The sequence below is a fragment of the Euleptes europaea genome, chromosome 7 (assembly GCF_029931775.1).
Source record: "Euleptes europaea isolate rEulEur1 chromosome 7, rEulEur1.hap1, whole genome shotgun sequence".
NCBI classification, from domain to species: Eukaryota; Metazoa; Chordata; class Lepidosauria; order Squamata; family Sphaerodactylidae; genus Euleptes; species Euleptes europaea.
In genome coordinates, this window is record NC_079318.1 from 92,791,715 (window position 1) to 92,816,493 (window position 24,779).

The 24,779-nt window shown below is 51.5% G+C and overlaps 1 protein-coding gene across 1 annotated transcript in view; it reads left to right on the plus strand.

The window, feature by feature from the left end:
• The window catches only part of ADAR (adenosine deaminase RNA specific), a 32,375-nt gene extending 14,345 nt beyond the window's left edge, over window positions 1-18,030 (plus strand). The window contains exons 4-14 of the mRNA XM_056852269.1: window positions 2,038-2,173; window positions 3,548-3,759; window positions 5,870-6,026; window positions 7,982-8,153; window positions 8,290-8,383; window positions 9,500-9,619; window positions 10,364-10,497; window positions 11,724-11,906; window positions 12,525-12,637; window positions 13,781-13,908; window positions 17,790-18,030. Coding sequence (XP_056708247.1) covers window positions 2,038-2,173; window positions 3,548-3,759; window positions 5,870-6,026; window positions 7,982-8,153; window positions 8,290-8,383; window positions 9,500-9,619; window positions 10,364-10,497; window positions 11,724-11,906; window positions 12,525-12,637; window positions 13,781-13,908; window positions 17,790-18,030 — 1,690 coding nt within the window. The remainder of the gene's footprint in view (window positions 1-2,037; window positions 2,174-3,547; window positions 3,760-5,869; window positions 6,027-7,981; window positions 8,154-8,289; window positions 8,384-9,499; window positions 9,620-10,363; window positions 10,498-11,723; window positions 11,907-12,524; window positions 12,638-13,780; window positions 13,909-17,789) is intronic.
• Window positions 18,031-24,779: the final 6,749 nt, after the last annotated feature.

A 24,779-nucleotide genomic window follows, 5' to 3' on the forward strand; every position in this document is an offset into this window, starting at 1 on the left:
TCATATAATAGGCATGCTCCTCTGATCCTGGAGAGAACAGGGATGCATCATGACTAATATCCATTTTGACTAACAGCCATGAATAGCCCTCTCCTCCATGAACATGTCCACTCATAAGAATGTAAGAAAAGCTATGCTGGATCAGACTAAGGCCCATCGAGTCCAGCAGGCTGTTCGCTCAGTGGAAAACCAGGAGGAAGAGAAAGTATAGCCGCTTCACTCCTCCTTTTCTCACGGCCTGGAGGAGGGGGGTACCTTGAGCTGCCACTGCCTATCAGCTCACGAGTTTGAGCCTTGCAATCTACCTGCATCTGGATCGCAACCTAGTTTGGGGTCACAGCCCACAGCCTGAGAACCGCTGTCGTCGCTTGATTTTGCCTTATTGCGTAGTGGTTAAGGTGTCAGATTAGGATCTGGCGAACCAAGGTTCGAATCCCCGCCCTGCCACGGAAGCTCTCTGGGTGACCTTGGGCCAATCACACACTCTCAGCCTCGACCCTGGCAAGTATTTGGATGGGAGGCCTACAAGGAATACCAAGGGTGTGAAGCGGAGATAGGCAATGGCAGACCACCCCTGAACGTCTCTTGCCTTGAAAACCCCACCAGGGGTCGCCGTTAAGTCAGCTGTGATTTGATGGTAAATATATGATATATATATGATAAACCAGCAAAGCACCTGTCCTTAGGGTGGGGTGTGTAGTAGGCTTGATTTGCATTCGACGGGGACTCCTAGGGTTGCAGGGCTCTTGTTCCCAAATATCTAAAAAGAGAGCCAGCATGGTTTAGTGGTCAAGAGCGGTGGACTTTACTCCGGAGAGCCGGGTTTGATTCCCCACTCCTCCCTATGAGACTCTGATCTGGTGAACCAGATTGGTTTTCCCATTCCTGCATATGAAGCCAGCTGGGTGACCTTGGGCCAGTCACAGTTCTCTCTGACCTCTCAGCCCCACCTTCCTCACAGGGTGTCTGTTGTGGGGAGAGGAAGGGAAGGAGATTGTAAGCCGGTTTTATTCTTCTTAAAAGGTAGAGAAAGTCGGCATAGAAAAACCAACTCGGAGGTTTAGTTTCGCCCACCTCCCCAAGGGAGGCACCAAACGCAGTGCTTAACTTTTCTCACAACAGTGTTGGAGTGGGGTCTGAAATGACTCCCTGTCCCTATTGGTTCCCCAGCCATTGAGAAGAATACCTGCTCTTATCCACTCCTGACCCCACCCCTTCATCTGGGTAGCCGTATCACGGCTTCAGCTTCTTGGCTACAGCACAGCATGATGGGAAGTTGGGAACTGTGGTTTAGATTGACACTTGGTGTAACTGCTGGGTAAACATTGGATTCCACTGGTTTGCTCCGTGTACAAGTGCTCCATTGACCCTTTCTAGCAGAGTCCCAGTTGAGAGATGAGGAAATTCCCCCCCCCTTTATTTCTGTTCTTCATGCTCGTGGACTAACAGATCATGAGCAGAACAAATTCAGTAAGCTTGGTAATAAAGAGATAACACCGAAATACAAAATCCAGAATATACAATTAGATAAAAAGTTTGCAATGGTAAGAGTTACATTTGGATCAGTATCAGCCAATAACTTTGCAACTATCTCTTGCTTTAGAGCAGGTCCCCATTTGCGAATGTCTACTGTAATCCATTTATCTCTGGCGAGATCATACATTTTACAATCAACTTTAAAAAATGCCAAACAGTATCCAAATTCCCTGATTTACAATTGCAAAATCATTCACACAAAGAGATCCCAGAAAGCCTGCCTGCTAACTCCCCCAGCAGTCGTACGTTTAATCTAGCCTTGGTGAAAAGTATTCTGTATTTGAGGGCAATTAAAAATTTACAATAAGCAGGTAAGATCTTTGGAGTAAGATGGCCCAGATAGTACAAGTGTGTGCTCTACAGCCAAATGAGGATAGCCCCAAAGGAGGGGAGCTGAGACTTCCTCTCCTTTTCCTGCATCCTTCTGCCTTCCTACTGCCACCGTTTACCATACACACAGCCGCTTTCTGAAGTCTCTGTCTCTCCGTGGCCTCCGTTCAGGTTCAAGTACTGCGTGAAGGTGGGCGACCACGTTTTTCCTGCCGTGGTGTCCAACAGCAAGAAGGGAGCAAAGCAGATGGCGGCCGAGGTTGCCCTGAAGGGGCTCTCGGGGGACACCAGTGGCTCATCCGAACAGGTAGCTTCGTTTCTCCCACACGGCCTTTGCATATTCCTTCCCAACCTGGGAAGCCAGCGTGGGGTAGTGGTTAAGAGTGGTGTACTCTAACCTGGAGAACTGGGTTCGATTCCCCGCTCCTCCCCATGAAGCCTTCTGGGTGACCTGGGGCTAGTCACACTCTGTCAGCCCCACCTACCTCCCAGGGCGTCTGTTGTGGGGAGGGGAAGGCGATTGTAAGCCGGTTGGATTCCTCCTTAAGTGGTAGAGAAATTCGGCGTATAAAAGCCCACTCTTCTGCCCCTAAAAACTGGCAGGATACTCCAGTCTCCCAGAGCCAGTGTGGTGTAGTGGTTAAGAGTGGAGGACTCTGATCTGGAGAGCCGGGTTTGATTCCCCACTACTCCGCATGAAGCCTGCTGGGTGACCTTGGGCCAGTCACAGTTCTCTCCATACTCTCTCAGCCCCACCTCCCTCGCAAGGTGTCTTTTGTGGGGGGGGGGAGGGAAAGGGAAGGTGATTGTAAGCTGCTTTGAGACTCCTTTTGGTAGAGAAAAGCGGGGTATAAAATCCAACTCTTTTCCTTCTAATTTTCTATTAGAATACGTATTGATTTTTGAGGATGCTTTATATACTTCTAAAACTGAGACATGTCGTGTGAGTTAGAACTCCAGCAATTAGACCAGGGGCGGGGAACCTTTTTTCCACCAAGGGCCATTTGGATATTTATAACATCATTCGCTGGCCATACAAAATTATGAACTTAAAAATTAGGGGTAAAATGAGGATACACTGGCTAAGAACTCACCCCCCCACGCGCATTCTGGCCCTGCCCCCTTTAACCCCTCCATTGTCACCACTTCCGGCCCCAGCCTTCTTGTAGTACAGAGGGAATACGTTTCTCCACGGCCCAGGTGGGAAAGGGTTAACGCAGTTTCTTGGGCCGTCCTAGCAGCTCCATAGCTAAGGACTCTTCTGCAAGGGGGAAAAAAGGTTCCTTTTCTCAGCAAAACAAACTCACATCCGCCTTGAATAGAGGCTATTCCTGTCCGCGGGAGGGGGCGGATCGCCAGTCTTCGATCCTTCTGAGCTGGAGATCTGCCAGGACCCACGAAGGGCCAGACCAAATGACTTTGCGGGCCTTAAACGGTCCCTGGGCCTGACTTTCCCCACCCCTGAATTAGACACTTTACTGAGCCCTTTTCTTAAAAGGCACTGTGGTGTTCAGTATATCCTAAAGGTAATTATTTGCTGAATAAGTCGCAGCTTGAGGTCCACAGAAACAACAGGTCTCAGATTTAGTGCCCCTTCCCTTCTCTTTGGCAAAATGGTGATCTAGCGCCTGTTTGCTCTCCTAACGGCCGCCTCTGTCTCTTTGTTTCACTGGACTTTTAGGCAGAGCCCCAGGCTGACCCGCCGTCGGAAGTCTCTCCCGGCCAACCTCTTAGTTTGGACGAGACGAAGGCTGCGAGCGCAAAGGGTGTCGGAGAGCTGATTAAGTACCTGAATTCCAACCCCGTCAGCGGCTTGCTGGAGTATGCCCGAGCCAACGGTTTCGCTGCTGAATTCAAGATGATCGATCAGACCGGGCCGCCCCATGATCCTAAGTGAGTCGTCCGTCCTGTCCGGTGGAACAGAGAAATCGTATCACTGGCTCCATCTGGCCCGATGGTCGGCCCCCTTTAACTGGAAGCAGCTCTCTGGGGCTTTGAGCAAAAATGTCTCCCAGTTGTGCTTCCCCAAGATATTTTTATTATTATTATTTATTATATTCAATTTATATCCCACCCTCCCCAGCTAAAACCAAGCTTAGGGCGGGTTACAACAATTGAAATCAGCCTGCAACAATAAACATTTTTTAAAATTAAATACCAATTAAAACAGTTTTCAATAAATGTTTAAAAGCTACAAAACATGAAACAGATGGCGCCAAAATACAATTTTCGCTTAACTGTGGCAGCCAAAGAGCCCCTTACGGGGAAGGGGAGGCCAGCACGGATGACATCACGGCTCTCCACACTTGTGGACCTGGCGAAGCAACTCTGTTTTGCAAGCCCTGCGGAACTCTCTAAGGTCCCACAGGGCCCTAATGTTACTTGGGAGGGTGTTCCACCAGGCTGGAGCCAGGGCCAAAAGGGCCCTGGCTCTTGTCGAGGACAGCCACACACTCTTAGGGCCAGGAACCACCAGTAAATCATCATCAGATAAACACAATGTTCTTTTGGAGTAAAATATAGTTTTAATGGGGGGCGGGGCTACAGGACCGCCTCTCCCAATACACCCCCCCCCCAAGAGCATTACGCTCATCTACAGACAACTTACTGGTGATCCCCAGCTGTCCTCGACTAGGGCCAGAGCCTTTTTGGCTGTGGTCCCAACTTGGTGGAACTCTGTCTAAATAGGCCCGGGCCTTGAGAGATCTGGCCCAGTTTCGAAGTGCCCGTAAGGAAGAGACGTTTCACCAGGCCTATAGTTCAGGACAGCGGCTGTCCTGCAGCTGCTGGCCTGAGCTGAACGTGTGGGCTTTCCTGTCGTTGGCTATCCAGCCCTCATCAGAGCCAGCGTCGTGCAGTGGCTAAGAGCGATGGAGTCTGCTCTGCACTTACGTCGATCTGACCTGCCGGAATCGGCTGTAGCAAATAACACTGCTGCAAATACTCTGTTCGCTTCATTGGTCAGGCCGCACCTGGAGTGCTGTGTGCAGTTCTGGAGGCCTCGTTTCAAAAAGGATGTGGACAGAACGGAGCAGGTGGGAGAGGAGAGCGACGAGGATGGTCCGGTCCTGGAGACCGAGCCCTGCAAGGGAAAGGCTGAGGGACCTGGGAATGCTGAGTGGAGAAGAGGAGGCTGAGGGGGGACATGACTGCTCTCTTGAAGTATTTGAGGGGCTGCCACTTAGAGGAGGGCAGGGAGCTGTTCCTGTTGGCAGCGGAAGACAGGGCTCACAGTAATGGGTTTAAATTACGGGCGGAAAGGTACCGGCTGGATAGTAGGAAATTATTTTTTTACAGTAAAAGTTGTTTGACAGGGGAATCAGCTACCTAAAGAGGTAGTGAGCTCCCCCTCCCTGGCAGTTTTTAAGCAGAGGCTGGACACGCACTTGTCTCTAGGCTGGCCCTGCATTGAGCAGGACGTTGGCCTAGATGGCCTGTATGGCCCCTTCCAACTCTAGGATTCTATGATTTTATGAAATGCCTCTACCTGCCTTGGTATCTGATGAAGGGAGCATTGACTTTCAAAAGCTCGTACCCCAAAAAATCTTATTGGACTCTGAGTCACCGCCGGACCCCATCCTAGCTCTTCTGGGTGGTGGGAAGTGCCGTCAAGTCACAGCTGACTTACGGCGACCCCCATCAGAGAAGAGACGTTCGGAGGTGGTTTGCCATTGCCTGCCTCCGCGTGGGCTGAGAGGGTTCGGCGGGAACGGTGACTGGCCCAAGGTCAGCCAGCAGGCTTTGTGTGGAGGAGGGGGGAATCAAACCCAGTTCTCCAGATTATTGCAGCATGCTGGCTCTCTTTTCCTTCTTTTGACACTACCCCCTCGGTGTCTCCCTTGCTGAACATCCTTTTGGGTCTTTTGCGCCCATGCCACCAGGCAGTTCCCAGGGAGCCATATCTAATTTTTCATGCTCGCTCTCTCTGTCCTCCCACCAATCTAGGTAGGCAAATTCGAGCTGTCTGTAAGATCTCCTTATGATCTCTTCTCCCTCCCGCCAGGTTCATCTTCCAAGCCAAAGTGGGAGGCCGCTGGTTCCCAGCCGTCAACGCACACAGCAAGAAGCAGGGCAAGCAGGAGGCGGCTGACGCGGCGCTCCGGGTCCTGATCGGGGAGACGGAGAAAGCCGAACACCTTGAAGGGATGGCTATCACAGAGGTGCGACTCACGCGGCCCTCCCTCCTCAGCCCTTGGCTACTCCTGAGCTGTCTCTTAAAGTTCTTTCCCTTTTCCTCCTGCCTCGCTCCTGCTGGTGCAGGGCATGCTCTGTCCTCTGGGCACAACCAGCTTCATTAGCTGTTTTATTACCAGCGCTGGGGACAAAGGTTGTCATCTTCCTCCTTTTTTTTGCCCATCCGAATGGGTTGACTTCCCTGTGACTAATGCTTGGGTATTAAGGTTGTTGGGAATGTTTGGTTTGGCAAAGAGGAAATTGAGGAGGGACATGGTTTCTCTCTTGAAGTATTTGAAGGGCTGTCACTTCGAGGAGGGCAGGGAGCTGTTCCTGTTGGCAGCAGAGGAGAGGACTCTCAATAATGGGTTTAAATTACAGGTGAAAAGGTACCAGCTGGATATTAGGGAAAGTTTTTTACCGTAAGAATAGTTGAGCAGTGGAATCCACTACTTGGGGAGGTGGTGAGCTCCCCCTCGCTGGCATTCTTTAAGCAGAGGCTGGACAAACACTTGTCAGGGATGCTCTAGGCTGGTCCTGCACTGAGCAGGGGGTTGGACTAGATGGCCTGTAATGACCCCTTCCAACTCTACGATTTCTGTGAGTCTTTCGCGTCAGGGGTATCTGATGATTTCTGGGTCTGTTACTGATGTGTATCTGTTCCACGAGTATTTTTGGATTTGCTAGCAGTTTAAATGGTTTCTGAAGTTTCACCAGGTGTCATTCATGTGTTGTCAAACCACTTTTGGAATTGAGTTCATCATAGCACGGGTGTTTTAAAGAGAGGATAAGATTTACCCAGAACCTGAATTTGCTAATGTGCCACATTCATTCTGCACAGCATCTATACAACCCTGGGTGTACTCCCAGTTCCGAGGCTCAGGGAATCAATCTTGCAATCAGTACCCCATTTGGAAAACACATGAACGCATGAAGCTGCCTTCTACTGAATCAGACCCGTGGTCCATCAAAGTCAGTATTGTCTGCTCAGACTGGCAGCTGCTCTCCAGGGTCTCAGGCTTGAGGTCTTTCACATCACCTACTTTCCCGGTCCCTTTAACTGGAGATGCTGGGGATGGAACTTGGGACCTTCTACATGCTAAACAGATTCTCTGCCGCTGAGCCACAGCCCCTCCCCAAAAAGCACCTGCAGCATTTTCCTGTGCAATACTTGAAGCATGTTGTCGTAGTTGGAGTGCTTGACTGGCTCAGGTGGGACCTGAGTTCCAATCCCCCCCCCCATGCCATGAAACTTGGACCAGACTTCCTCTCTTGTGGCCCTCGCTAACATCCAGAGGGTCAGCGTGACGGTATAATGGGGAAGGGAGAATCATATACGCCACCCCTGAGCTCCTTGGGAGGAAGGGTGGGATGCAAATACGCTAGATGAGTGATTCTCAACATGGAACCCACAGATGAAAACAATGTTTTGGCAGCCGCTGACACCACACTCTTGTTTTATTTTTTCTCTCTCTCCCCTTTCCCAGTGTATTTTAAAACATTATTCCTCTTGTCCCCTGCACCCAGGCTTACTGTGAGGGGAGCAAGGGCTCTGCCTTCCACTGTGGCCATTTTGTGATCAGCTCCGCCTTCTGGGCAGCCATTTTGTGATCAGCTCCGCCTTCTGGGCAGCCATTTTGTGGTTGGCTCTGCCTCTATGATGGCTGTTTTGTGGTTGCGCCCGCCGCCCGGTGTCAAAATTCCAAAGGTGCCCACAGGCTCCAAAAAGTTGAGGATCCCACGCTAGACAATAATGCAGCAGAGCAAAATAAAATATTCAGCTTTGTGGTTTCTGTTTCTTTGCAACTCCCGTCCTTGGGGGCGGGGTGTCTCGCACTCTGCTTCTTGCTCCTTGCTTTTTTTTGCCTTCCCTTCCCGTCCTGGGTTCCTTGCACAGCTGAACGGTCTCTCCCCCCCTCCATCCCTCTTCTCCCCGCGGCAGCTCCCCGTGAGCGGAAGCACCCTGCATGACCAGATCGCCATGCTGAGCCACCAGCGCTTCAACACGCTCACGGCCCGCATCCAGCACAGCCTGCTCGGGCGCAAGATCCTGGCCGCCATCATCATGCGGCGGGGGCAGGAGGGCCTGGGAGTGGTGGTCAGCATCGGGACAGGTAGGGACGCACCCCCCTCTCCCACACGGGCAAAGCTCCCGCCATCACAGAGGTGTGCCAAAATGGCAACTGCCAATGCCGTCCGTACCCTTGGAGTCTCTGGCGTGACATTTTCTTTTTTTATTCCACCCACTAGGCAATCGCTGCGTGAAAGGGGAGGAGCTGAGCCTGAAAGGGGAGACGGTGAACGACTGCCACGCGGAGATCATTTCCAGAAGGGGCTTCATTAGGTGAAGGGAGGCCAGCAGGGGAGTGGTGGGGACCTGTTGGGCTTCCGTGAAGTGGGGTGTAGTGGTTAAGAGCGGTGGACTCTGATCTGGAGAACCGGGCTTGATTCCTCACTCCTCCACATGAAGGCAGCTGGGTGGCCTTGGGCTAGTCACAGCTCTCTTAGAGCTCTCTCAGCCTCACCTACCTCACAAGGTGTCTGTTGTGAGGAGAGGAAGGGAAGGTGATTGTAAGCTGGTTTGATTCTTCCTTAACAGGTAGAGAAAGTTGGCGTATAAAAACCAACTCTTCTTCTTCTTTGTCTTCTTCCTTCCTTCCTTCCTTCCTTCCTTCCTTCCTTCCTTCCTTCCTTCCTTCCTTCCTTCCTTCCTTCCTTCCTTCCTTCCTTCCTTCCTTCCTTCCTTCCTTCCTTCCTTCCTTCCTTCCTTCCTTCCTCTTCTTTCCAGCACCTGGTTTGGTCCCGATCCAAAGTGGCTGCTTAGAAGGCCCCAGCCCCTTTGCGGCCTTCCTCGCAGAGCAGTTGTGGCCTTCCTCGCAGAGCAGTTGTGCTGCTAAGAACATATGAAGCCCTAATTATGTATGGCAATCCCCCATGCAATGCTAGGGGTGTGACCTGGATGAGCCAACGTGGTGTAGTGGTTGAGAGCGGCGGACTCTAATCTGGAGAACCGGGTTTGATTCCCCACTCCTCCACATGAGCGGTGGACTCTAATCTGGAGAACCAAATTGGTTTCCTCATGAAGCCCGCTGGGTGACCTTGGGCGAGTCACAGTTCTCTCCAAATTCTCTCAGCCCACGCGCAGGCAATGGCAAACCACCTCTGAACGGCCCTTGCCTTGAAAACCTCCAGCCATAAGTCAGCCGGGGCTTGGCAGCACTCTTCACGCCACTGTGACCTAGATGGCCCAGGCTAGCCCGGTCTTGTCAGATCTCAAGAGGCTAAGCGGGCCAGCACTGTTCTAAAGTAAATGAATAAATGCTGGCAGGAAGCTGAGGCTGTGAGAGAGCGGTTTGCCTCAGACATCCTGGTGAGTTCAGGGCGAAGTTGAAATTTAAGCGGAGACGTAAACCCAGTCTTCCCAATGGCGCTACAGCAGCTCTGGGGTTTTCTGTTCCAGGTTTCTGTACAGCGAGCTCATGAAGTACGACCCCTCGGCCCCCGAAGACAGCATTTTTGAGCCGGCTGATGACAGCAAGCTGAAGATCAAAGACGACATCACCTTCCACCTCTATATCAGGTCCGTTCCCACCTGCAGCGAGGCCCTGCCAGCGGTTGCGCCTTCAGGGATTGGGGAGGTGGAATATCTCAAGAGAGAGGACCGCCTCAGTAATAGCGGCCTGATTTTGTTGTGGTTTTTAAAAAAAATAATATTGTATTATTTTTTAAAAACAAATACAACACAAATACAGATCCACCAAACATACAATTTACACGCCCCTTACGATACTTCTTACTTAGAACAAGATTTGGTTGAAATTAAATCAGAAGAGTTTCCAACAGTTAGAGTGGTTCAGCCCTGCTGGATCAGACCTAGGCCCATCAATTCCAGCAGTCTGTTCACACAGTGGCTAACCAGGCGCCTCTGGGAAGCCCACAAACAAGACTGCTGCAGCAGTGTTATCCTGCCTGTGTTTCACGGCACCTCATATAATAGGCACGCTCCTCTGACCCTGGAGCGAATAGGTATGCATCATGACTAGTAGCCATTTTAACTCACTGCCATGGATAACCCTGTCCTCCATGAACATGTCCACTCCCCTCTTCAAGCCTTCCAAGTTGGCAGCCATCACTACGGCCTGGGGCAGGGAGTTTCACCATTTAACTATGCGTTTTGTGAATAAATGCTTCCTATTCTCTGTTTTGAATCTCTCACCCTCCAGCTTCAGCAGATGACCTCCTGCATTCTGGTATTACGATGGAGGAAGAAAAGCTTCTCCCTGTCCATCCCAGCTGCTTATTTCTCGTTCTGCTTTTTTTCCAGCACGGCGCCTTGCGGGGACGGGGCTCTCTTCGACAAATCCTGCACCGACCAGGCAAACACGGAGGGAGACGGCCCCCACCAGCCGCTGTTCGAAAACCCCAAGCAGGGGAAACTGCGCACCAAGGTGGAAAACGGTAAGTGCCACAAGAGCCAGGCTCCGCTAGGTGTTTCGGATGGGCTTTCCTTCTGTCCGTAATCAAGTTAGGTTTGGTGTCCTGGGAACTTCAAATTTGGATTTGAAAATGGGGGGAAACCACCCACCCTTTAGCCCTTTGGGATGCAAAGCTTTGATAAATAGTTTGGGACTAAACTCGTCCTTGAGTGTCAAATTCGCAGGATGTGTATCTGGTTCCTCCTAGGAGATGACTTTTTTTCGTGCAGTCAAGTGACAGCTGACTTAGGGCAACCCTGTAGGGTTTTCAAGGCAAGCAACTTTCAGAGGTGGTTTGCCATTGCCTGCCTCCGCCAATGACTATTGATTAGGAAGTATTTATTACATATTCCTTTCCAATTATGAGAGAGGGAGAAAAGCTTCTCCCTGTCCACTCTCTCCATACCATGCATAATTTTATAGATCTCTTTGCTCTGGTTACCTCACCTAGAGCACTGTGTTCAGTTTTGGGCACCGCACTTTAAAAAGGATGTGGACAAGCTGGAACGTGTCCAGAGGAGGGCAACGAAGATGGTGAGGGGTCTGGAGACCAAGTCCTATGAGGAAAGGTTGAAGGAGCTGCCTAAAGAGAAGACTGAGAGGGGATATGATAACCATGTTCAAGTACTTGAAGGGCTGTCATAGAGAGGAGGGTGCTGAGTTGTTTTCTGTTACCCCCGAAGGTCGGACCAGAACCAACAGGTTGAACTTACATCAAAAGAGTTTCCATCTAGACATTAGGAAGGATTTTTTAACAGAGGGGTTCCTCAGTGGAACAGGCTTCCTCGGGAGGTGGTAAGCTCTCCTTCCCTGGAGGTTTCTAAGCAGAGGCTAGATGGCCATCTGTCAGCAATGCTGATTCAGTGACCTTAGGCAGATCATGAGAGGAAGGGCATCTTGGCCGTCTTCTGGGCATGGAGTAGGGGGTCTCTGGGGGTATGCAGGGGAGGTAGTTGTGAATTTCCTGCATTGTGCAGGGGGTTGGACTAGATGCCCCTGGTAGTCCCTTCCAGATCTATGATTCTATTCTATGATGTCTCCCCCCTTAACCGCCTTCTTTCCAAGCTGAACAGCCCTAAGCGTTTTAACCACTCCTCATAGAGCAGTTGCTCTAGTCCCCTGATCATTTTGGTTGCTCTTTGCTGCACCTTTGCTTGCACTCTTAAGTTTTTTGGGGTGCTGCTGTTTGATGTTGGGTTTTCAAAACAGGCGAAGGCACCATCCCGGTGGAATCGAGTGACATTGTGCCAACATGGGACGGGATCCAGCATGGCGAGCGCCTCCGCACCATGTCCTGCAGCGACAAGATCCTTCGCTGGAACGTGCTGGGCCTGCAGGGGGCATTGCTGTCGCATTTCCTGCAGCCGGTCTATCTCCGCTCTGTGACGTTGGGTAGGAAGCTCTCTCTTTCCCCTCCTCTCCCCAAGAGCAGTGCTTGGGATCGCTCTGCCTCTTGGATTGTAGCTATGAAACAAAAAAGCTTATTGTGGAGGGGAACCAAGCCATCTGGGAGGGGCAGGAAGGCACAATGGAGTTAGTCTTTCTGGTACCGCTTTGTTTAGTTTGCCGAGTGTGTGCTTCTGACACCCTGGTATGCCCACAAGAGCGCGTTAACACTCTGTGAGAGCCAGCGTGGACTCTGATCTGGAGAACTGGGTTTGATTCCCCACTCCTCCACATGAGCAGCGGACTCTACTTTGGGACCTTCTGCATGCCAAGCAGATGCTCTACCACTGAGCCACGGCCCATCCCCAGTCTTAAAAACAACGGGCCTGAATAACACATGGTACCTCCATGCAGGAACAGGAGAGGGCACTGCCTCTCTGTATCCTGCAGATCCTCAGCTTGTCTGCCTTTCTCGACACAGAAGCCGCTGCTTCCAGCAGTGGGCCTCTTCCGAGTGTGTCCGGGGGGCGGGTTGTGACTCCTAGGCTGGCAAAGCTGCTGCTGTTTTCCTTGGGACCACCTCCCCTGTGCCTTCAGGTTTCCTTTCAACCCTCTCCTTTCCAGGCTACTTGTACAGCCAAGGCCACCTGACGCGCGCCATCTGCTGCCGCATGTCGAGGGACGGCAGCACGTTTCAGGCGGGGCTCCCGGAGCCGTATTGTATCAACCACCCAGAGGTACGTCCTGAGCTCTCTCGCTCGCTCGGCACTGCCTTGCCTTTCCCGAGCACATTCCGTTGCTGTTTGGTCTTAACTGGGTCATATGTGGCCTTCTCATACGGGTTCTGGAGGCCCCACTTCGAAAAGGATGTGGACAGAATGGAGCGGGTGCAGTGGAGAACGACAAGGATGATCCGGCGCCTGGAGGCTGAGCCCTATGAGGAGAGGCTGAGGGAGTTGGGAATGTTCAGTCTGGAGAAGAGGAGGTTGGGGGGGGACAGGATTGCTCTGTTTAAGTAGTCGCAGAGTGGTAAGCTGCAGTACTGCAATCTAAAGCTCTGCTCATGACCTGAGTTCGATCCCGACGGAAGTTGGGTTCAGGTAGCCGGCTTGAGGTTGACTCAGCTTTCCATCCTTCTGAGGTCGGTAAAATGAATACCCAGCTTGCTGGGGGTAAAGTGTAGATGACTGGGGAAGGCACTGGCAAACCACCCCATAAACAAAGTCTGCCTAGAAAACGGTGGATGTGACATCATCCCACGGGTGCTTGCACAGGGGACTACCTTTACCACTTAGAGGAGGGCAGGGAGCTGTTCCTGTTGGCAGCAGAGGATAGGACATGCAGAGGATAGGACACACAATAATGGATTTAAATTGCGGGTGGAAAGGTACCGGCTGGATATTAGGAAAATTTTACAGTAAGACTTGTTCGAGCGTGGAATCAGCTACCTAGGGAGGTGGTGAGCTCCCCCTCACTGTCAGTCTTTAAGCAGAGGCTGGACAAGCACTTGTCAAGGATGCTGTAAGCTGACCCGGCATTAAGCCAGGGGTTGGACTAGATGGCCTCTATGGACCCCTTCCAACTCTATGATTCTCTGAGGCTTTGTGCGGCGCTGGAGGATGCTTCTCTCCCAAGTGAGAGGAAGGAAGGTACATATCTCTGTGGCAAAGCAAGTGCTTCGTGTGGGGAAGAACAGCAGTTCTGTCCCCTGTGAATAAAGTAGAGCAGCCGCTTTGCCAGTTCGGTCCCCGATGTCTCCAGTTTAAGGGTCTTGGGCATGCGGGAAAGACCTATCTCTTGACACTCTGAAGGTTCGCCATAAGTCTGCTTTTATAGAAGGAGCTTTCCTAAGCTCCCCTCGTCCCTTTTGTCTTTTCCAGGTTGGCCGAGTCAGCGTCTATGACTCCGCGAGGCAGACGGGCAAAACAAAGGAGTCCAGTGTGAACTGGAGCCTGCCCGACGACACCGACGTGGAAGTCCTGGATGGCACAAAAGGCAAAGTAGATGGGTAAGGGAGACCCGGCAGGGTCGGCGCCTGAGCATCGGCAGAGCAAGCCCAGAGGAGGCCCTGCTATGGGGAGGTGGGGTTTTTGGGTTAGCCTCTTGCCTCCTCTGATGGCCTTTTTATCGGCACGCTCGAGGATCAAGCGATGAAGTTTAACTGAAACAAAATGACCAATAGGAATTATGTATGTGTTAAGTGCCGTCAAGTCACTTCCGACCCTATGAATCAAAGTCCTCCAAAATGTCCTATCCTACACATGAAGCCAGCTGGCTGACCTTGGGCTAGTCACAGCTCTCTTGGAGTTCTCTCAGCCCCACCTACCTCACAGGGTGTCTGTTGTGGGGAGGGGAAGGTGATTGTAAGCCAGTTTGATTCTTCCTTAAGTGGTAGAGAAAGTCGGCATATAAAAACCAACTCCTCTTCTTCCTCCTCTCTTCTTCATCTTGGCATGTATGCGTGCATACCTGGACAGCATCAAGCCACCTTGAAATTTAACGTGGGCGTCTGTTCATTTCCATGAGGGAGAGAGAGTAGAGTGTACCCCATGTCCATCTCTTAGTAGAAAGAGAATGCAGCTGGGATCTCCCATCTTTCACTTAGAGACAATATAACCTTTGTGTGTGTTAAGTGCCATCAAGTTACTTCTGACTCATGGCAACTCTATGCATCAACGTCCTACAAAACGCCCTATCCTTAACAGCCTTGCTTATATCTTGCAAATTGAGGACTGTGGCTTCCTTGATAGAGTCCATCCATCTCTTGTTAGGTCTTTTCCTAACTCCTCTTTTCCTGCTGCCCTCAACTTTTCCAAGCATGATTGTCTTTTCCAGTGACTCTTCTCCTAATGTGACCAAAGTACAACATCCTCAGTTTAGTCATTTTAGCTTCTAGGCTTGATTTGATCTGTAACCCACTGATTTGTTTTTTTGGCAGTCCAGGGTATCCATAACACTTTCCTCCAACACCACATTTCAAAGGAATCTACTTTCTTCCTGTCAGCTTTCTTCAATGTCCAGCTTTCACACCCGTACATAGTAAGAAAGAATACAATGGCATGAATTAACTTGATCTTGGTGGCCAGTGACACATCCTTATCACCTAGTACAGGTTGTTTTCAGAGGGTAGCCGTGTTGGTCTGCAGAAGAACAGCCAGATTCTTATCAACGCCACAGATGCTAATTTCTACCCCTAAGCATTTCTCCCCTGCTCCGATCCGGCTGATTACATTTTGCACTGCGCCTCTGCATCCTGACTCCCTTATTTTCGACACCCATCCCATCTTCTGACTTCAATACCAGAACTCACAGATCTCTGTATCTGATGAAAGGAGATTTGACTCGTACCCCAAAAATCTTGTTTGTCTCTAAGGTGCTCCTGGACTGGAATCTAGGTGTCCTAGGGCAGGTTACGTGAGCATCGATCTGCCATAAGAATGAGGAAGTTCTCTCTTTAATGATTGCTCTCTTGAACTATTTGTCGTGTCCCCTCCGGTGCCGCTGCACCTTCAAGAGGGGCTTCCCCTGTCTGGGCCCTGCCCGCACTTGCTGAAGCCTTAGCAGGGAGGATTTCCTCAGCCTCAGACCACTCAGAGGAGAAGGACAAACCTTCCTCCCCTGAGTTTGCCAGCTTGATAGCTCTCAGGAAGTGGTGAGAGTAGTAGTCAGCCAGCCTCCTCATTGGCCTCCACCGCTTTATACCCCTCTGATAGATGGCTCCACCCCCCACCCCCCATGTCTCAGTCTACAAAGGCTACAAAGGCCCCTCCCTGTGTCCCTCCCTCTCCTTGGTTGGAGAGTCTCCCTGGCGGGCGGGGGCCTCGTCCTTGCCCCGCCCTCGCTCTTCTCCCCCTCTGGGCTTGTCCTGCCCAGGGTGAGTCTTCCCCTTGTCAGGCCCCGTCTCCCGGCTTCTATTCCCCTCCCCACCTCCCTGATTGCTTCCCTGCGGCCGCTATGGGCTGCGGTTTGCCCAGCTGCCGCCCTGGGGTCTCAGCGCCTCGGCACTGTACCCGCGGTCTCTTCCCCCGTCCATCAGCTGATGGGCTCCTCAGGGCCTTCTGGCGGCTCCTCAGGGCCCCGACTCTTTCACCGGCCTGGGGGCTGCAGGGCTTGGCTCGCCCCGCTGGTTTCCCCCACTCACCAGTTGACGAGCGGGCCCTGCGGCATTCGCTGGGGCCTTTGGCCGGTTTGTGGGGCGGGGAATCCAGCTGCCAGCCGCCTGTCACAGCACCTGGCCTCCTCTCTGGCGAGTGGATCTCTGAGGGCCGGTCCTCCCTTTCCCGGGGTTTGCCTCTCCTGTTGGGGGTGGGTTGGACGTCCCAGGAGCCTGGGTGGGAGGGCGACCCGGGACACTATTTGAAGGGCTGTCACTTAGAGGAGGGCAGGGAGCTGTTCCTGTTGGCAGAAGCGGATGATGGGTTTAAACTGCAGGTGGAAAGGAACCAGCTGGATATTAGGTAAAAAGCCCTATGAGGAAAGGCTGAGGGACTTGGGAATGTTTAGTCTGGAGAAGAGGAGGGACAGGATTGCTCTCTTGAAGTATTCAAAGGGCTGTCACTTAGAGAAGGGCTTTTCCTGTTGGCAGCAGAGGATAGGAAACACAATAATGGATTTAAATTGCAGGCAGAAAGGGACTGGTTGGATATTAGGAGGGAAATTTTTACAGTAAGAGTTGTTTGGCAGTGGAACCAGCTACCTAGAGAGGTGGTGAGCTCCCCCTCACTGGCAGTCTTTAAGCAGAGGCTGGACAAGCACTTGTCAGGAATGCTCTAGGCTGATTCTGCATTGAGCAGGGGGTTGGACTAGATGGCCTCTGTGGCCCCTTCCAACTCTGTGATTCTAAGTTTGATTTCTTTCTCAAGGAGTGAGAATTGACAGCCTCCTCGCTCCATTGCCAGGCCACGCCTGTCAGTTTGCCTCCTCAATGCAATCTGGCATTCAGCATGATGTGGCCACTGCTCCTCTAGCTGTCCTAGGGCACATTACATAAGAGTCCTGCTGCCATAAGCATGAGGAAGCTCAATTTCTTCCTCAGTGGGTGAGAATTGACAGCAACCTCGCTCCGTTGCCAGGCAGCGCCAGTCAGTTGCCTCCTCGATGCAATCTAGCGTTTGGCATAATATGCCTGCCGCTCCGCTGGGCCTCTCACCCCCCATCATCCCCCCCAGCCGCATTTGCCTCGCAAAGATTCTACACCAGGGGTGTCAAATGTATGGCCCGGGGATAGGGAGAAGCTTTTCTCCCTCTCTCACAATACTAGAATGCCAGGTTATCTGCTGAAGCTGGAGGGTGAGAGATTCAAAACAGATAAAAGGAAGTATTTCTTCACACAACTCATAGTTAAATTGTGGAACTCCCTGTCCCAGGATGTGGTGATGGCCGCCAACTTGGAAGGCTTGAAGAGGGGAGTGGACATGTTCATGGAGTAGAGGGCTATTCATGGCTACTAGTCAAAATGGCTACTAGTCATTACGCATCCCTATTCTCTCCAGGATCGGAGGAGCATGCCTGTTATATGAGGTGCTGTGGGGCACAGGCAGGATGGTGCTGCTGCAGTTGTCTTGTTTGTGGGCTTCCTAGAGGCACCTGGTTGGCCACTGTGTGAACAGACTGCTGGACTTGGTGGGCCTTGGTCTGATCCAGCAGGGCTTTTCTTATGATCCAGACCCTTGAGAGCTCTTATCCAGCCTGTGAGCCAGCCAAGGTAGCCACCCTGCTCCTGGGCTGGCAAGGCCCGGCCCGACCAAGTGACATTTATGTCCTGTCCAGACCCCATAACAAATGAGTTCGACACCCCTGTTCTGCCCACCCCGTTGCGCAGTAAGCCAGGGGTTCCTTTCTCGCGCCTTCCCCACAGGGTCTCTCACGCCCCTTCCCCTCTCTCTGCAGTCCGAAACTGGACGTCTCTCGGGTCACTAAGAGGAACCTCTTCGTGCTGTTCCAAGAGCTGTGTGCCAAGATGGATCGCAAGGGCCTGCAGAAACTGACGGTCTACTCGGAGGCCAAGGAGGCGGCCGAAACGTACCAGAGTGCCAAGCGGAGCTTCTTCTGGGCGTTGCAGGAGATGGGCTACGGAAGCTGGATCTGCAAACCCCAAGAGGAGAAGACCTTCTGTCTGGCCGAAGTCTAGCGAGAGCTGTATAGGGGAAGAGGGGGGTTCGTTGTTTTTTTTCCTGGCTGGGGTGGGAAAGGGATTTTTTAATTTTTTTTTTAAACTGAAGCAAGGAATGTTAATTTGGGTTCTGGATTTCTCTGAGGCCTTCCTTTCCAGTTAAAGCCGACAGTACGTTTTTAAGCTCGATTGGGAGGGAGGCGGGGTTCTTCCCTCACTTCCCTTTATGCCCCCCCTTGGCGAACATTTGAGAAGGTGCGTGTGCTCACGAGAGAGAGAAAGAAAGAGCGATCCACCAGCATCCACACATGTTGTCTGTGTCCCTTTTCCCTTCAGGAGGCTGCCTCTCATTCCCCTTCGCCAGCTGTCCGCCTTCCCAGGGGGGAAAAAACCCTTTCAAAAGTTCCTTCAAGCTGTGAATCAGTTCGAGGTGCATGTTTTTTGTTTTTCTGCAGCAGCCGACCCCGTTCTCGCAGCGCCTTCCCTTCCCTGGAGCGTACAGAGATATTCCCCTTCTCGGTCAGTCGAATCCGACCCCAACGCTGAGCTTCCCATTGGGCCTTCATCCACTCCTCCCCACGGGGCTCGAGGCCCCCCCAGGACAAAGTCCCATTCTACAGTCACGTTCCTCCCTTTGCCCCTTTGGCTCAGGCTAAGTCCTGGCTGGTCCCTGACATCTCGCCCAGCCTTCCCACGGACTTTTTTCCGCTGCTCAGCTCCAGCTGTTCTCCCTTCTCTTCCCAGACTCTCCCCCCGCCCTGCTCCCTCTTGAGCTCCAGGTGCGCCCGGGCAGCTGCTTGGCTTCTTTCTCGCTAACTAACCAGGGCAGCTGCCTCTTTCCCTTATCGCTTAATAGAAGGCTGTGACGTCGAACTTGTCATCCGAGCACGAATCCCGTGTGCCTGCCCCCCCCTTCTTCCCGTCCCTGCTGTCCTCCTCGGCTGAGCCTCTGCGTCAAGGAGGATCCGGGAAGCTCTGTGTTTGGGGAGCAGGGTGGCGCTCCTGTTCTGTCAAAGAGTCATGTAGCCACAAGAGGGGGACGATTGGGGGGGGCGTCAAGATGGGTCAAGGCTAGTGTTCGGAATAAACTGCACCAGTCAGCCGCAAGCTGGCTTCCCTCCTCCAGGGGGTAAAACCTCTCAGTCCAGGGAATGGGAACCCTGGCTTGGGGGCTGTGCAGCTCCTTCCCTGCCCTGAGCACTTGGGTTGGCGGGCCTTGGTGAACTTGCTCCGTCCTCCTCTAGGGTCGTGTGGCAGAAGGGCAGTGGAAGGATCCCTTCGCCCTCTGGCAAGACGGCAAAAAGCTTTGGGGGATCTGGGGAAGCCACTTAGGCCTAATTCACATGAACAAACAGAAGCCGAGCGAGTCTCCTTGGACTGCACCCCTCTGTATTGCGGGGGGTAAGGGGTGTGTGCATGGTGGAATATGCCCGTTGGGGGGGGGAGGTGGAGTTTCGCTCGCATGCAGAAAACGAGCCAGTCAGGAAGACTGCTAGGGTAGCCTTATCTCGCTGATAAGATAGGGTTTATTGGTTCTTGGGGGTTATCTGGGCTGTGTAACCGTGGTCTTGGAATTTTCTTTCCTGACGTTTCGCCAGCAGCTGTGGCAGGCATCTTCAGAGGAGTAACACTGAAGGACAGTGTCTCTCAGTGTCAAGTGTGTAGGAAGAGTAATATACAGTCAGAAAGGGGTTGGGTTGAGCTGAATCATTGTCCTGCAAAAAGTATCAAAGGTAATGTGCTAATCATTATCCTGTAAGTATCAAGATAATGTACTAATGAGGGTGTGGTATGTTAATATGGAACCATTGTACCTGAAGTGATCTGTTAATGTGTGAAATCCAAAGCTAATCTGCATGGCTATTGTTGACTGTAGTCTTTGTTAGTCTGGAGGTTTTCAGGACAGGAAGCCAAGCCTTATTCATTCTTAAACTCTCTTCTTTTCTGTTAAAGTTGTGCTGATGTTTATGAATTTCAATGGCTTCTCTGTGCAATCTGACAAAATAGTTGGTAGAATTGTCCAGTCTTTCAGCGTCTTGGAATAAGACCCTGTGTCCTGTTCGTGTCAGTCCATGTTCAGCCACTGCTGATTTCTCAGGTTGGCCAAGTCTGCAGTATCTTTCATGTTGTTTTATCCTTGTTTGTATGCCAACTAAAAAAATATCAACTATTTTGTCAGATTGCACAGAGAAGCCATTGAAATTCATAAACATCAGCACAACTTTAACAGAAAAGAAGAGAGTTTAAGAATGAATAAGGCTTGGCTTCCTGTCCTGAAAACCTCCAACTAACAAAGACTACAGTCAACAATAGCCATGCAGATTAGCTTTGGATTTCACACATTAACAGATCACTTCAGGATACAATGGTTCCATATTAACATACCACACCCTCATTAGCACATTATCTTGATACTTACAGGACAATGATTAGCACATTACCTTTGAAACTTTTTGCAGGACAATGATTCAGCTCAACCCAACCCCTTTCTGACTATATATTACTCTTCCTACACACTTGACACTGAGAGACACTGTCCTTCAGTGTTACTCCTCTGAAGATGCCTGCCACAGCTGCTGGCGAAACGTCAGGAAAGAAAATACCAAGACCACGGTTACACAGCCCAGATAACCCACAAGAACCAATGAACTCTGACCGTGAAAGCCTTCGACAATATTACGATAAGGTTTGTTTTTGTTTTAAACGTTCAGGGAATTTATTTTGTGTTCAGTCACGTAACACCCCCTCTACTCCAGTGTCTGAAATGGTACGGCCCTTCCATTTGGAAAAACACACACAAAAACAGACGATGGAGACGAAAGGCGACTCTTTTAACGCATCAAAGATGCACCCCCAGCCACCCCATTCTGGGGTCATCCAAATTGGCAGAAAGCCAGAAGTGGCTCACTCCAGGCTGGCTGGTTCACAGAACCCGCTCCAAGCTGTTCTGAGCGGTCCAACCTCCAGGGCTCTCATCAAGTGAAGGGTTCCTGACCGTTCCTGGCCTCTGATCAGATTGCAGAGGATGCTTCGCGTTTGCCCGCTTTCCCCTCCCATCAGTGTGTGTGTCCAGGCGTTTGCCGCTGCAGTTCGGCTGGTGAGATTCTCTTATGCAAAATGTTTTTTCTACCAAAAGGCAGCCTCTTCCTCCTTTCCCCCCCCCCTTTGTTTCCCTCTCCCTCTCCTTTCCGTACCACCCTCCGCCCTGGCTGTCCTTCCTCCCATACTGTTCGTCACCCTCCCTGGTCACAGAGGCTCTAGATCAAAAAACAGATGTAAATTTATTCATGACGGATCCGTGCCCTCCTTTGCCGCCACCATCATCGTAATTCAAGGTTTTTTTTCCCCTTTTTGTATGTCTGCTTTTAAGTGTCCCTCTAGATCCCGTCGTTTGACGATTTGATGTCATCACATTCCGCCTGAAATTAAAAACAAAACAAAAATTTTCTGTATGGGTTGCCTTGGCGTGATTCTTTGCGGCATCTGTGCTGTGTTAATTCTCCTGGGGAAAAAACCCATAAAAGCACTTCGGGCTGGGTGCCACCGATCCCGGGCACTCTTCCCTGGCCCAAGGAGCCTTCCCCTAATGTGAGCGGCCTGCCCCTGCTAGCAGGAGGGATCCGTGTGAGCCAACCCGGAGTTTGCTAATTGGAGTGACGTTCTGGACATGGTCCCCAAAGTCATTTGAATGTCAACTTGCCAGTGAATGCCATCTTCCACTTTCCCCTGCTCTGTCTGGTTTCAGGAACTGGAGAAGAGCCCTGCTGGATCAGACCAGTGGTCTACCATGTCCAGCATCCTGTCTCACGCAGGGGCCAACCAGTTCCTCTGGAGGGCCCACAACCGGGCATAGAGGCCGAGGCCTTCCTAAGAACATCAGAAGAGCCCTGCTGGATCAGACCAGTGGTCCTTCTAGTCCAGCATCCAGTCTCACAGTGTCCAGTTCCTCTGGAGGGCCAGCAACATGGTTGGTTACTGGGTGAACAGACTGCTGGACTTGATGGACCTTGGTCTGATCCAGCATGGCCTTTTGCTATGTTCTTTTGGACCAGTCTCACTCTCTGCCTTGCCAGGGTGGCTGAGAAACAAAACAGGAAGGAATGCACACTGTCCCGAGCTCCGGAGGAAGGCAGGGCAAGTAAGTGTTGGGTAGATTCAAAGAGCTTCTGGCTAGCCCCTTATTTTCTCCCTCGGGGGCAGTACCAGGAGGTAATACAGTAGGCTTACCAGATGGAAGCTGTTTGTGGTTTTCCTAGAACTTGTGGTCCACTTCTGTGCAGTAGTTTTCTTCCAAGGGTGAATGGACAAAAGAAAGCTGAGCACGGAGGGATTTGCATTTAATCAGAAGTGGCCCTGGAGCGAGGAATGTCGCAGGCAAATTCGCACTGGCCAGGACCAGTGTGTCGGTGGTCAGAGCATCGGAGGAGGATCTGGGAGACCCAGGTTCGAATCCCCACTCCACAAAGCCTGCTGGATAGCTTTGGGCCAGTGACACTCGGCCTAACCAATCCCACTGGATGGTTGTGAGGATCGAATTAAAGGGGCGGATGACGTAAGCCATTTTTGAGTCCCCATTGGGTATAGATGAAGTTAATAAAATATTGAAACTTTGGAGCAGCAGAGGAAAAACACTAGGAGCCACAGCTAGATTAACCATTTAAACCAGTGAAAGCCAGCGTGGTGTGGTTAAAAGCGGTAGTTTGGAGCAGTGGACTCTAATCTGGAGAACCAGGTTTGATTCCCCACTGCTCCACATGAGCAGAGGAGGCTAATCTGATGAACTGGATTTGTTTCCCCACTCCTACCCATGAAGATAGCTGGGTGATCTTGGGCTAGCCACAGCTCTCTTAGAACTCTCTCAGCCCCACCTACCTCGCAGGGTGTCTGTATGGAGAAGGGAAGTGATTATAGGCCGGTTTGATCCTTCCTTAGGTGGTAGCGAATGTCAGTATATAAAAACCAACTCTTCTAAACCAGGGGTGTGCAACATATGGCCCGCAGGCCGGATCCGGGCTGGCGAGGCATGGCCTGGCCCAACCAAGTGACAGTGATGTCATATCTGGCCGTTGTTACAAATGAGTTCGACACCTCTGATGTAAACCTCGCAGCGCTCCAATGCGTCTGCTCGATCATTGGTTACCCCTGCGGCCCATTCCCACAGCACCTGTTCAAGGTTTCGTCGGTGCGGTGCTCGCTCCTTCCCACAAGGGGTCAGGTTTCCCCTTTGCAAAAACGTGTGAATTGGCAGGGAGGCAGGTGTGCTAAAAGACACTCCCATCAGATGATTGGGAAACAGTTCAGGTAATGAAAGCACAAAGCCCATATGATGCGCAAGATAACAGCGGGTGGCTTGTCTTTAAAAAAATTGCAATAGGAGGGGAGGGGGGAATTGGGTGTCTAGGAGCTCCATTTGGAGCAAGGTGGCTAGAAACTTAAATTTCTTTTACTTAAAAGCTGAAGTATGCAAACAGCAAAAAAGTTTTAACCCGTACTATCGGTTGTCACTCGCAGACTTCCATTGGACACAGACATGAAGAAGAGTTGGTTTTTATATGCCGACTTTCTCTACCACTTAAGGAAGAATCAAACCAGCTTACAATCACCTTTCCTTCCCCTCCCCACAACAGACACCCTGTGAGGTAGGTGGGGCTGAGAGAGCCTGAGGTCACCCAGCTAGCTTCATGTGTAGGAGTGGAGAAGCAAATCTGGTTCGCCAGATTAGCCTCCATCGCTCATGTGGAGGAGTGGGGAATCAACCCGGTTCTCCAGATTAGTGTCTGCTGCTCATCTGGAGGAGTGGGGAATCAAATCCGGTTCTCCAGAGTAGACTCCACTGCTCCAAACCACTGCTCTTAACCACTACACCATGCTGGCACTTCCTTTTGATCACAAGTGTGGTACGCTGACATCCAAGAGCCCCTTCTTGATAAGCCAATCTGAATTTTCTTAACAGTGGAGTGTCGAGAGGTTTCCTCCCTCTTACAGATCTATAGTTTCCCCAGATTCCTCAGGGGAGAGGGTGGTTCTCCCACTTTGTACATTACAAGACGCCTTCTTGTATGATGCCTACTAATTAGGGATCCTCAGCTTTTGGGTAGAACTGCCACCATCTTTTGATTTAATTCAAACTCTTTTGATTTAATTTCAACCTGTTGGTTCTGGTCTGACCTTCTGGGGCAATAGAAAACAACTCGGCACCATCGTCTATATGACAGCCCTTCAAGTACTTCAAGGGTATGGCATAGCAGAGTGGGGATTCGAACTTGGGTTTCCCAGATCCTAGCACAACACCTTACCCGCTACACCACGCTGGCACTCATTTTCAGCTGCCACAGACCGTACATAGGCATGACCGTCTCTTCTCTGCCCTAGCAGGGAGACCAGGACAAGTCCTTTTCCTCCATCTGCCTCTCCCTCCTCAATCTCACCTTATACGTGAAGCAGTAGAAACTGAACAGCTGCACCATGCAGGAGGGGGGCTTATAGTTTTATAACTCAGCCCTTGCTGTCCTTCATGCGAGCTAAAGCAGCCCCCAGGGCCAGTTCAAGCCATCCTATTGGCCCCAACGCCTCCAGGGCTGCAGTGGCCCCAGCTGCGGCCCAGCTGCGTTTGGTACGGATTCAGCCAGTAGAAGGACGGGCCCAGAAACCGATGCCACTCACGGATGGGTGGAAGTGAGCCAGGCCGTAGCTCAGCTGGAGAATCGGTCCCAGTGGAACTCCGGTGATAGCAAAGCTGGCCAGGCACAGGATGTGGGGAGGGGCCG